The sequence below is a fragment of the Malus sylvestris genome, chromosome 6 (genome assembly GCF_916048215.2).
Source record: "Malus sylvestris chromosome 6, drMalSylv7.2, whole genome shotgun sequence".
Classification (NCBI taxonomy): domain Eukaryota; kingdom Viridiplantae; phylum Streptophyta; class Magnoliopsida; order Rosales; family Rosaceae; genus Malus; species Malus sylvestris.
In genome coordinates this window covers 19,071,436-19,085,346 of record NC_062265.1, presented here as the reverse complement: position 1 = coordinate 19,085,346, position 13,911 = coordinate 19,071,436, and the positions used below count along the sequence as shown (strand labels likewise).

General features: G+C 35.6%; 1 protein-coding gene and 1 long non-coding RNA gene across 2 annotated transcripts; one reads left to right on the top strand and one right to left on the bottom strand.

The window, feature by feature from the left end:
- Window positions 1–1,998: 1,998 nt before the first annotated feature.
- LOC126625332 (uncharacterized) lies at window positions 1,999–3,175 on the top strand. Its single transcript, XR_007624388.1, has 2 exons — window positions 1,999–2,247; window positions 2,977–3,175. It is a non-coding gene; the product is annotated as an uncharacterized LOC126625332 (long non-coding RNA).
- A 7,164-nt stretch (window positions 3,176–10,339) lies between these two features.
- On the bottom strand, window positions 10,340–11,074 carry LOC126625331 (protein LURP-one-related 3-like). Its single transcript, XM_050294426.1, has one exon. The coding sequence runs from the start codon at window positions 11,060–11,062 to the stop codon at window positions 10,427–10,429; it is 636 nt and encodes a 211-aa protein (XP_050150383.1). The 5' UTR covers window positions 11,063–11,074; the 3' UTR covers window positions 10,340–10,426.
- Window positions 11,075–13,911: the final 2,837 nt, after the last annotated feature.

The following is a 13,911-nucleotide window of genomic DNA, read 5'->3' as shown; positions in this document are numbered from 1 at the left end:
TAGCTCGGCGACTTGGGGGACTCCTACTATAGGGTTTGTATCGCACTTGACCAAGCCCGAAACTACAAGTAAGCTTCAAGTGAAATTGATACATTACCTTGTGCATCTTCATCGGTTAAAGATACCACCCATGGATGGAGGAAAAGTACTTCCAGAGAAGATGCCACATCTACATATGAGACAGATAAGGCACGTGAAAATGATACCACACTTCAGTACTTAGAAGTTTCGTGATTACTCAATGGCTTGGATCTTGCAAGTCCCCAACCGAGGAGCTTCCCTCACTCGGGAACTTAGGGGAGCACTGTTTGTACCATACTTGACCAATCCCGAAACTACTGAGCGCCGGTCAACGTTATACCATCAAGGACCCAGAAGAGCTTCCCTTCAACCAGGAGGCCAATCACAATGTGACACGTGTCGACATCAGAAGCCAATCACAGCTCGACACGTGTCAACATCAGAAGCCAATCACAACACGACACGTGTCAATGTTAGAACAAAACTAGAAACTCTCTTCTATAAATAGGGATCATTCTCCCACAATAATCTCTAATGTCATTTTGTACTAAACTATTCACTAGAACTCACAAAATGAGAGCTTGAACCTATGTATTTGTGTAAACCCTTCACAATTAATGAGAACTCCTCTACTCCGTGGACGTAGCCGATCTGGGTGAACCACGTAAATCTTGTGTTTGCTTCCCTGTCCTTATTCATTTATGTACTTATCTTCATTAGTGATCGAAGCAACCAAGCGAAGGTCACAAACCTGACACTTTCTGTTGTACCAAAGTCCTCGCTGATTTTGTGCATCAACATATATATATATATATATATATATATATATATATCAATCAATTACCACATTATTGGGGTTTCTTCTTCTTTGTTGATTTAATACTGTAGAATTTTCAAAGAGATGGGCTGAAGACCCATACCAACAACATCGATATTGTTTCAACTTGGTAATTACCATATGCGCACTCCGTTAGATGTCGGGGTTTATCACAAAAGACCTCAGCATTAATTGGAGTTGGATTAGAGTATTTAAACTCTTCTTTTGTCATTGATATTGGTCAATGTGGGACATTTCAACACGTCCCCTCATGTGAGACCCAATTATTAGGTCACATGTGGAAGATCCACACATCGACAACCACGTGGAGCCAAGAGGACTCACCTTACACGCGGGGCCAAGGGACCCGAAGACCCATACCAACAACACCGATATTGTTTCAACTTGGTAATTACCATATGCGCATTCCGTCAGATGTCGGGTTTTATCACAAAATACCTCAGTATTAGTTGGAGTTGGATTAGAGTATTTAAACTCTTCTTTTGTCATTGATATTGGCCAATGTGGGACATTTCAACACGCCCCCTCATATATTAGTAGCTCACACGTGTGAGATCCACACATCGACAATCACGTGGAGCCAAAGGGACTCACCCTACATGGGTGGCCAAAGGACCCATCCATCACGTGGTAGTATGGTACAAACCCGTTCCCCAGCTCTGATAGGATGAAGAATTAACAGATAGACGGGCCCTTCCAACAACACCGATGCTGTCCCCAACTTGGTAACTACCACCTACACAATCCATCAGGTGTGGGGTTTTCTTACAAAAGGCTTCACTACTAGTTGGAGTGGAATTAGGGTATATAAACTCTTATTTTATCATTGATATAATTAGGGCTGGAAAAAAATCCCAAAAATCCCAAAAATCCCAAACCAAACTGAAAAAATCCCGATCCCAAACCAAAAAAATCCCAAACCAAAATTCCCGAAATTTTCGGTATGACATCCCGAACCAAACCGAAATTTTCGGTATGGGATTTGGTTTTGCATCTCCATTTTTTCGGTGTTCCCATACCGAACCGAAAATAAATATTATATATATATATATATTATTTTTTAATTATAAGAAAATTATTTCAACCGTTCATTGTTTTGGATTTAATCTATTCCGTTCATTTGTTTTTAGGTCTGATGATCTGATCTCCCATTTCACTTCCGTTACTCACCTCACCCACTCTGCTTTGAGTCTCGAACTCTCCTCCCTATTCTTTCTCCGTCTTCGAATCCGGCCGCACCAATGATCACACCTACACCACACCGTCTTCGATCTCTAGAGACTCCTCTGTCAATCTCGGTTCTCTTTCTCTCTCTCTCTCCCTAGAGACTTCTATCGGTTTCTCTCTCTCGTTCGATTTGGTCTGCATTACACTGCACAAGGCTGAAGGTAAGAAATTGCGACCTTCCTTCCTGAATCATTTCATACTTTTCATTTGCCAACTTAGGTTTGAATTCGAATTGGGATTAGGGCTTTTGAAATTGGAGTTTAGGGTTTCTGATTTGTATTAAACTTAGAGATTTTGTGATTTCGAACTTAGGAATTTTTTGATTGAAAATTTGAATTGGAATTGGAATTGGATTTTGAAATTGGGGACCTGGGTTTCGAAATTAGGGATTGGGATTCCGAAATTGGGGATTGGGGATTAGGGATTGGGATTTGGAAATGGGGTTTCGAAATTAGGGGTTTGGATTATGAAATAGTTGATTCTCCGATTCTGAAATTGGGGTTTTTATATAGTTCCATGATTCCATCTGAAATTGCCAAATTGGGGATTCTCTGATTCTGTATGCTATTTGTTTTGTATGTATGTATGCTAATTGTATGATTGTATCCGCCTCTGTATCTGTATGTATGCTATTTGTAATAGGTGTTGTATCAATGTATGCCAGTTTTCCGTTTAGCATTTCCTTTAATTTGTTTTACTTGTTCCTGTTTATGGATTTAGACCAGGCCTTGGATATGGAGAGTTTAAATGTGATATACAGTCAGAGGTGTCTGACATTGAAATCTGACAAAAATTGTAGATAGCAAATGAAAAAATCTTTGTAGTTATTGAAGTTTTTTCTTTGAAGTTTGTGGTCTTTGACGAGTTTTATTTTCTTTTGAATTTCTCAGCACTTGTTGCGGAAGTTAGTGTGGTCCCACCATCAAGATTAACAACTCTAATTGGTCAGGCTCTTAAGTGGCAGCAGCACCAAGGTGAACTGTGATTGTGATATATTTTGAGTTCTTTTTCTCACAACCATATATTTCTATGTTGAATACTCAGGTTTTTGAACCATTTATTTTATTTATTTATTGGAATTTGGATATATGCTGAACTGTGCTTGTGATATATTAATGTGCATTGTTATTGCATGCATGTGTAGTAGAAATTGAATAGGCAGATGCTATTGTGCACATATTTGTGCACAGATTGGCAGATTGCTTTTGAATAGGCAGATTTGTGCACAGATTGGTAGATTGCTTTTGAATAGGCAGATTGTGCACAGATGCTTTTGAATTGGCAGATTTGTGCACAGATTAGTAGAAACAAATTGGCAGATTAGGCTTGCCTATATGTCAATTTTTCAATATAAAATGCTGAATTTTAGCCCAAAAGCATAATATGTCAATTTTTTGTCCAAAAGCCCAAAACCATTTCGGGATTCCCGAAAATTGGGATTCCCGAAAATTTGGTTTGGGATCGGTATTAAAATTGGGATTCCCGAAAATTTCGGTTTGGGAATCGGGACAAGGGTTTCGGTATGGGATCCCATACCGAACCACCCCTAGATATAATCGATGTGGGACATTTCAACATATGCCCTTTAATATTATTGTTGTATTCGGTTTAATACTGAAAACTCTAATTCATACATGAATATAAATTAGTTGAACTTTTTTCCAATAATATAATCATGTACCATTCTAATAGAGATCACATTTACAACTTGCATATTATCGTTAAATCATTTATTCCATTGGGCACATCAATCTTTACAGGTTCATCACTTCAATTGTTATGAAAATGGGTAATATTAGGGAGACTAAATGTGTAGGATAAATTTTGTAAACTAAATGACATGAAAGTTAATGATTGGATTATTAATTAAGTGTTGATTAATGTGTTTATTTCTTATTGCTGACACATTTTTTAGTCCGCAAATATAATATATCTAACATTACTCTATGCAAAGTCATTTTTAGCTTTGGATATGGGACCACCACCTTTAGAATATACAAAAGTTATATTTAACTTGAAAATTGACTCATACTGTCTCTAATACATAAGAATTAAAAGTTTAAATTCAAATTTGACTTCATATGCACTAAAATTATAATAACTTGCAATGTTATATTTGGTGTTAAATATGACTTATAACTCTTAAGTATTGCCTTTCGAATTCAAGATAGCCTATGCACCTTGATGCGTGTTCCATCCTCACTGATCTCATTCTCTCCTTACAATTAACAATTTAACATGCTAATGCTATCGTTTTTCGAACAAAATAAAAAAGGAAATTGGTTCAAATGTTTGATCCCATTCATAATTTTGAGGTATTTGATAACTAATTTTGAGGTGGAAACCACATATTATTTTATTCCAAACGTGGAAGTTAAAATGGGAACTTTTTTATTTTCTTTTGTGGTCAAAGGTAAAACTGCATTACCAACACAACAAAACATTCAAACGAAGGCCACAAACAAGGGAAGTATAAAGCATAAAACGAAAGCCCATATGCAATTTGTCCCCACCTCTCTTCACCTCATCGAGTTGTTGCTTTCATTTCTCTCTTGGAGATGTAAAAAAAAACGTAAATAATATAATCATTTACATTTTTCAGTCAATTTGAGTATTTTATATCATGTTAAACTTATTTTATTAGCTTTCTTACTAACAAAAGATGTATATCTGTGTAATATCGATACCCTTATAGAAGATCCTTAAAGTGAAATAAATTACATTTTGATAAACAATTCCTAGCCTTCTCCACTTTTAGTCAAATAACAACTCCACTAATCTTGATAATTGGAATTCAAGATAAGTAATTGATCAATATTATCCTACCATCTATTTGTCTCATCTCTCTTATAAAGATGAAACTCACATGTATTGATGAGCCCTACCTCCAGTAGAACTGATACAAATAGATGATAAGTGTAGCACCCAATTTAGATTGTTAATTAGCAAAACGAAATATTATGTGTAGCCAATACGAAGAGAGGAAAATCGAAAATGAGTATTGATTAGGCATCTGCTTTCATTACATCAAGATAATGTATTTACAAATATGACACACATATCAATGGGTTGAATTCCTAAAATAAAAAAAATAAATAAACTTTTAAGTCGCTAGAAAATTGGTCAAAACAAACTCATGAATTGATTTCATTCATGTATGAGTCATGTTTGAGTTTTTATCAAAGCCATAGACAGTGACAAGGGCCATGATAAACATGAGGTTCCAACACCAAAGTAAACACATCATCTCGTAGTACTACTCCTGAACTTGGTTGCTTTTCGCCTCTGCTACAACTCTTCCATTGCTATCCGTAATTCTGAAAGATGTTGATTTGCCATATATACCCTCTAACATGTAGCAATTGTTATCATATATCATTGTTACTTTGTACGAGAACTCCTTATTTCCCAAATTGATCTACAACTTTTTCTCACTCGAACAATGGCTTATTGGCACCAATATTGTTAATTTTGTAGCCCTCCCATTTTCGGAAACTAAAAATATTGTTGACTTTGCTGTGCTTGTTGTCGTAATTATCTATGTGATAAACGACTTTGCCATTTTCATCAAAGGCATTGCATCCGTTTCCTTGCATCACAAGCAATTTCATCCATTCTCTTCGGTGTCATATAGTTATTATTGTTAGAATATGAGTATGATTGTGAGTGCTAGAAACTGGCTATAGTGTTTCAAATTGGTATGGAAAAGTTTTGTTGAAGAGTTTAAAGTTCTCCCAATCAGTTTGGGATTGAAACTTTAATTAAACCTTGATACTTAGCACTCATAGTTGGACTGGAATTGCGTTTGTTTCCTACGTTGATTTTAAGACTCAAAAACTTTATTGGTTTGCGATTTAAATTTTTTAAATCTTACGACTTAAACTAGATAAAGAGATCTAAAAAGAGGGGGTCGTAGGAGAGGGAGAAAGAGGAGAGATGAGGAAAGAAAGTAAGAGATGATTGAAGAAAAGAGAAAGAAGAGAGAAGATTAGAAGAGATAGAGAGGAAAATAAGTGAGAGAAAGAACCAAAAGAATGAAGAAAGCGGATCGGAGAAGAGACGAAAAAGGTAAAAAATAAAATAAAAGGAGAGAGAAAAAAAAAGAGAGATAGATTTGGAGTGAGAGAAGATGAGGGTTCAGTTTTTTAGTTAGTCGTTCAATTTTTTAAAATAGTCCTACCAAACAAGTTTTTAAGATCTAAAACTTAAAAATTATTTTTTTAGTTTAAAAAGTTGAATTCAAATAATGTATCAAACAAGTCCTGAGATATTTGAGGTGAGGGTTCAATTATGTTAGTAATTTATAGTCTATAGTGATAAGTACGGAAAAGTAGGAATATATAAGGACAAAATTGTTTGATTTGGTCATCCAAGAACTATATTGCACGTTTGATTTATGTGCATAGAAAATTATATGAAACTCATACATATTACAAAATTAATTATCTTCATTATAACTTGATGACTTCTTCTAGGCTTTTCAAGAGTATTATAAAGGGACTTTTCGGGTCTAGGGTTTATATATAGGATCCAATTTCTTACCTGCAATAAATCACTTATGTATAATGTTATCTTTTGGGAACCAAGCAAGGGTTGATTATGGTAATTGAGTGGTTATCTATTAGTTATATATGGTTTTCGTTTGTGTATACTTTGTTTTCTCTAAAAGCATCTCCAACCAAGACTTCAATTCCATGGTGGAGGCTCTAACATTAGCTTTTGACAGCATATGTTTCTTCAACCGGTCTGCCAAAGTTGAGTTGGAATTTGGCATCAAGCTCCTCGCATCAAAATAGATAGCATTGTCAAATTCTTTATTTTGATTTTTTAAATATTTTTCACCACTTCCAAAGCAGCTTGTTTATTTTTTATTGGTTTGAGTCCCATCAAAAAGTAAACATAACATATTTTAAATGTATGGGTCCCACTTGAACAAGTAAAATAAAAAACTGACGTCTTCATTGGAGATTAAAAATTTAAACGTGTTATTTCAATGCCAACTCATTCATCAAATACAAATTAGGCACATATTTTTTTACATCTCCACTAGAGATGCTTTTATGTGTTTAACTCCTCCTCACTTCTTATGTTGTGTCATAAGTTAATGAACGAAAAAGGATCTAATCCCTTAATAAAATAATTATAGAACCTATAGAATTTGAGGACGCCATTAACGAATCTTACGAATTAAGATTGACATGGAAAGAACATGTGTGTCTGTGTGTGTGTGTGTGTGTTTGTGTTTGTTACCTAACCTGGGAGAATGAGGTGTTTGCTACTTTGCTTGTGTCTTTTTCTTGGTCGATGATACATTGCCAGTTTCCCCAAATTATTAGCTATGCCGTGCCGCCTCCTAATGTTGAATAACCATCGCCATCGAAAGACCAATTTAAAAGGGAGAGTATTCCAATTTCCAAAGGTACTTCAGTTATTTTTTTAACTATATTTCAGAGTTACTCTTGAAGGTTCTGCTACTTTAATCATATTTCCTAGGTTAACTATATAAACTTTATTATGGACAAATAAAATATTTGAAGATGTTCTAAGCATTGCTGAACGGGAGTCCATAAAATTACATTCAATGCTAGAGCACCTTTAGCCTATACGAATATAGCCGCGTATTTACCCAAAAAAAAATAAGAATATAGACGGGTTTCACCCTTCTTCAAGCACAAAGAATAGTTCACTCATTAAAACTTTAACCCTAATTTATTTCGGATACAAAAAATAAATAAATAAGGCTAGACTTCATAGTTTAACTCCAACAAAGTAGTCATGAAATTTTTCTACTTTTCTTTTTCTCTCCATAAGCTCAAAACTAATGAGGTGCTTGTGAAATGTATACCCTGTTGATGCACAAAACCGGAAGGGTCTTGGAATAACATAAATCTGACCGTGAATCTGCAAGAAAGTAAAGAACACAAGATGTATCGTGGTTCACCCCAATGTTTGGGCTACGTCCACACTGATGTTGATTGTATTTCTCTGTATGAATATATGGATTACAAGTGTGAGGTGGTTCACCCCAATGTTTGGGCTACGTCCACACTGATGTTGATTGTATTTCTCTGTATGAATATATGGATTACAAGTGTGAGGGGGAGTCCCCCCAGAGAAAGAGAGAGTTTAAGAGAGTTTCTCCGTTTGTGAGAGGGTTGCTCTGAATATGAGAGCATCTGTTTTGGGATGTCAAGCCTCCCCATTGTGAGGGTGAGGAGTCTTTTTTATAGACTAAAGGCTCCTCCCCTTTTACATAAATCATAGGCTCAATGTCTGGAAGCCAAATGAACGAGGTCCAATATAATATAGTACCAACATACCCTATAAAATATTAATGCATCTCAGCGATGCTCTTTTTAACTAGATGAAGAGGATATGGAAGAAAAACCAATCACAATTTCTACGTTGGAGTATCAATTTTTGCTTTGAATATTTTTTTTGGTCTATTTTTTTGTGCTGAATGTTATGAGAGAAAGACTAGCATACCGGTGATAGATAATTTAAAATTTGATATGGAAGAAAAATCAACCAAATTTCTATTATTTATAAATTCTGAGACACACTTACCATTTTTTATACAACGGTATATTAAGGGGTGCTGAAATAAATTGGTTGCGAACTCGTATTTTTGAGATTCGAGCTTAAGGCCTGTCATTTATCAATGATTATAATATCACTAGGTTGTAGAATTAAGCAACGAACACGCTTAAAGTTCAACCAAATTAGTTATACCAAAAACATTAAACCAAATTATTATTACTATTGGGGGAGCGGCAAAATTCGAAATTGTCACATTATATAGTTGTTATCTTTGTGCTAAAAAATTAAATAAAAATCATGATCAGCCCAATTTTAAGGTCTGAATTTTCTAGAGTTTCAAACCTGACTTTTTATTTTTTGATCAATGAATCCTTTTTATTTAAAAAAATTATTATTATTATTATTAAGGGTTCATAAGTGTTATAATAATTTAGGGTAGGGGAAGTTTCGAACCTGGGATGCATGGGTGGAAACCTAATCCCAATCACTAGAATATTAGACCACATGCCAAATCTTCACTACTTATTTTGCTGCCTAGTAAAACTAGAACTTTACGACCGAAGTAGGAACATTCTCGGCCTTGAGTTCTAAAACCTAAAGATAAGGTTATGCAAATCGCTGTGACAATCTAGGTCTTGTGCACCATGTTTGGCAGTATCGACTATATATTGGTGAAAACATAGGTCTACCGAATCGGTATCAAATTGAATGAGCAAAGATACTCAACGGATATGAGTGTCTCAATCGTAAAAGTGGTTCGGCCATCTGCGTGTTGAAATCTAGATGTGACCTGAGAGTAACAAATATAGAACAGCTCACTTTGTCGAGATGATTGATGAAGTGACCTCTTTCACAAAAGAATCAAAGATTTTTCCTTACTGAGACTTGAGATAAATAGCCAGTCACAAAAGAAAGAATGCTTGTCTATCTAGTTGGTCAAGACTCTTTAAGCAAGTTGACTCTATAGCTCCAGCCTCATCTATCAACTCGGTCGCCTTTATTGGTTCTTCTGGAAAAGTTTGTTTATCTAGTCGGTCGTCGTCTATTGGCTACCAACCAAAACCCACCTATCCAGTCAGAATTTGTGTTGATGATTATAGTCTTAATTAATTACTCAATTATTCAATTCAATTTCAATTTATCCTTCGTTTGTTTAATTAAGTCTAGCGTGGTTAATCAGTTAAATTGGTGTTAAAGCAATCCCTGTGGGATTGACCTCTTATTTGTATATATTACTATAATTGATTTGTGCCATTGCAAGTTTAGTTTTGTTTAAATTAATCTATTATTTAGGTTAGTTTAGGCTCACATCCACAATTTTCTCCTTTTTGGGCCGACTCTTAACCACTCGGCCTAACCCAGGATTTGAGGCCCAAGCAGAAATATATAGGGGTGTGCTATTCACACATCATTTTTTACTTCTCACACATCATTTTTGACTTCTCACACACCTTCTTAATTTTCGGCCATCGGATTGAATAAATTTAAGAAAATCAAAGAACATAAATTAATAAGGGTGTGTGAGAAGTAAAAGGGGGTGTATGAATCACACCCCAATATATATTATACGTACAACCACCAGGAATGAGAAAGAGAGGATATGAAAATGGCTGAGTTAAATAGTTAAGTTAAATCATCAATCATTCGACTACAATGGGTTAAACTGATTTCAACAAAAAAGAAAGGAAAAGAAAAAATCCTAGCCAGGCTAAGAAAAACTCAGTTGATTCTTTGTCTCTATACCACTATTTACTACAAGTAAGCATGTTTATGTATCTTTGACACATCCAAAACTCTTAATCATATTTGGCGTCGTATCATGCCATAAACAGTGACAAGGGCCATGATAAAGGAGTGATCGACATGAGGCTCCACTGCCAATGTGAATACATCATCTCCCAATACTACTCCTGACCTTGACTGCTTTGTCTTTGCCTCTGCTACAACTCTTCTATTGCTGTCCATAATTCTGAAAGCTGTTGATTTACTATTCAAACCCTCTAACCTGTAGCAATTGCTTTCAGATCTCATGGTAACTTTATAAGAACACTCTTTATTTCCAAGAATTGATTTATAATTTTTTCTCATTCGAAACAATGGCTTGCTGGCACAGATACCATTGCTTTTGTAGCCCTTCCAACTTGGAAAACCACACATTTTCTTCTCACATAGGGTAAATAGAAGCTTGCCGCGGAGATCCATGAGATAGACTTCGCTGCTGTGTTTGCTGTCGTAGTTATCGACGCGATAAACAATCTCGCCATTTTCATCAAACGCAGTGCATCCGCTTCCTTGCATTACAAGAGATTTCATCCAAATGGTGCATGTTTCTCTCTTTGAAGTCAAATACTTATTATTAGAACATGGAGTACTAGTAGAGCTGGAAGAAGCATCACCAGTACTGTTGGATGTTAAAAGAGGATGAACCTTGGCCATTTGGGAGAGAGAGATGAGAGAGGCCTTTAGTTTAGTTTGTGTAAGAGAATACTTGGTGTGTCAGACCACTTCAATCAAACTAATGATTTATACTCCCTTCAAATGAGAAGAAACCCCTATTATATAAATGGTCCAGTTTTTTTCATCTAACTAAGAACTCCACGTTTAATGTGTGCACGTAATTCGATAAAATAATGTATGAGATATGGGCATATAAATTGTATAAATATTTGATTTAAATTAAAAAATTTACTCTTATTACATTTTTCATACCATATTTGTATCACCTCTCTAATAGAGATGACATCCACATGTGTTGGTAGGCCTTATCTCTATTAGAGCTAGAGGTGGTATAAATGTGATACAAAAAATGTGGTAAGAGTAGCATTATTCTTTAATTTATGGTGTCTATTGAGAGTATCAAGCCCACATTATAGAAAGAAGATACCTTACCTGAAGTGAAGTAGTCCTTTTGCTAATTGATTTTATAATAGAACCCAACTTTCTTCAATTTCTTTTTATCAATACAATTTAGATGAGTTACAAACTTACAAACATCAACATTAATCAAGAAGTTCTTTGACTGTATATGCTGATTAGTGAGCTACTATAGGTTGGAGTTATCTTCGACATTTTTTGACTTCTAGACTTTAGATACATTAATTATTTAAGGAGATTTGACATTATTCGGATGGTGGTGATGGCACATAACATGGCTAGCTACCAAGGACTTGCCGTTTTCTACATATATTATTATGATTTCCAAATTAATTATAGGTTATGATTTGTTATTATTCCAGTTCTTTATTTCTAGTTACGATTTGATCATAATTTTTTATTATTGAATATGAGTATTTTTTCTAAAAGAAACAATAGCTTCATTAAAAAACAAAGAACCAGTACAAAAGACCTCTAACGGAAGAGGGGTTGAGCTCAAACATTCCTCTAACAAAAGGTCGGCAATGAGGTCCGGTGGATACTCAAGCCAAGTAAAACAATTGTCGCAGCTCAGACCGAACCGCGCTAGACGGTGGGCGATGCCATTCGCTTACGTGGGTAGAATATCTTCCAGTAATCGTGGACAGCAAGAATTTGAAGTTTTCAACAAGAGGTCCAACAAAAGACATATTGAGAGAGCCAGCCGAAAGTGCTGTTGCAATCTGGAGGGAGTCAGTTTCCAAAATTACATTTTGCAAACCCCTAGATGACGCCAGAACAAAGCCACTCATGAACAGCTATAGCTTCAATTTGGAGGGGAGAGTAAATATTGATCATACCGTCTCGCAAAGGCAGTTACAAATTTGCCGTTGGAGTGTATTTTTAAAATGTCACGCGGTCATCTCTTTGTTGAGGATATTTTTAAAATGTCAGATTGTGTGGCTTTGCCTGCGAATTGTGCGAATTACGCACATTACGAATCTTATATATACATATATAAGCTTAATAAGAAACAAAAGAGATTATTCTAATTTATAGAATTTTCAAAGAGACAGGTCGATGGTCATTTTTAATCACTAATATTATATTTAACTTGGTAATTACTACATGTCCAATCTCTCAGATGTGAGATTTTATCACAAAAAGTCTTGGTGTTAGTTGAAGTGGGATAATCATATTTAAACTCTTATTTCTTTTTTTCTTTCTTTCCTTCCCTCACACAATGTGGGATATTCAACACGTCCCTACACGTGGGACCCAATTAATGGGTCACACGTGAGAGATCCATGCATCAGCAACCACGTGGAGCCAAGTCGGGACTCACTCAACACGTGGGGCAAGACTCACCCAATCATGTGGCAATACATGGTCGTCTCTTAGCTCTGATACCATGTAGAATCTTCAGAGAGACGGGCCGAGGACCTACTTCCAACAACATCAATACCATCCCTAATTTGGTAATTATTACCTGCCCAACCCGTCGGACAGAAGCAGTTGAAGAATTATGGCATCATGGCAATCGATTGGAAGTGACAACCAATTGATTGGAAACGGACAGAGAAATCCTCTCACATTTCATGTTTTGTTTTTTCGTGTCCTATATGGGTTGGGTTTTGCGTTATTGGTTGGATTCTTTGCTTGGTGGAGAAGTTTTGATAATTTACTCATTTGATTAGGATAAATATTTGACTTCCTTGCCTGTTAGGATTTGGATTTACTTCCAATTAGAATTCAGATTCTTATTGTAACCTAAGTTCTATGCACTATAAAAGGACCATATGATAAGTTTATTTTGTGCGCCTCGCCATGACTTAGAGAGTTTTCTCTTTTGGTTTCGGGTGGAGGTGACCGTTTGGAGTCATGAGTGCGGCAAATTCACAGCTCATTTGTTTGGTTAATTTATGAGTTTGAGAGTTAGAGGACAATTTGGAAGAATTTTCTCCATTTGTTTTGGGGTTTTCTACTCATTTGGTTAGGGTTTGTAATTTGTGAGATATCGGTTATAAGAGTTAAACTTTGTAATCTTCACTTGTTTAGTGAAATTTCTTGCCGTGCTTCATTCATGGACTTAGGTTTTTATGCTGAACCACGTTAATCTGTTGTATACTTAGAGATTGTTCATTTGTTCACTTTTGCTTACCATGTTGATTTTGTACTTTATTAGAATTTTCTTCAATTTTTGTTGTTGGGTTGCATCATTTTATGCAATTTTTTGTTGCCGGGTTGCAATTTTTTATTCATGTCTGCAATTTTTTTCGTTCCTGTTGGGCCATCTTGCGTTATGCTGTTTGTGTGGCATGGGTTCATGTGTTGAGAGCATGTCTACATCTTTATGCTTGTTTTTTTTTGTACCATGAATGAATTTGTATTTTACGGTGAATCGGGGTGGCCAACCATCGCGTATGGCTGCG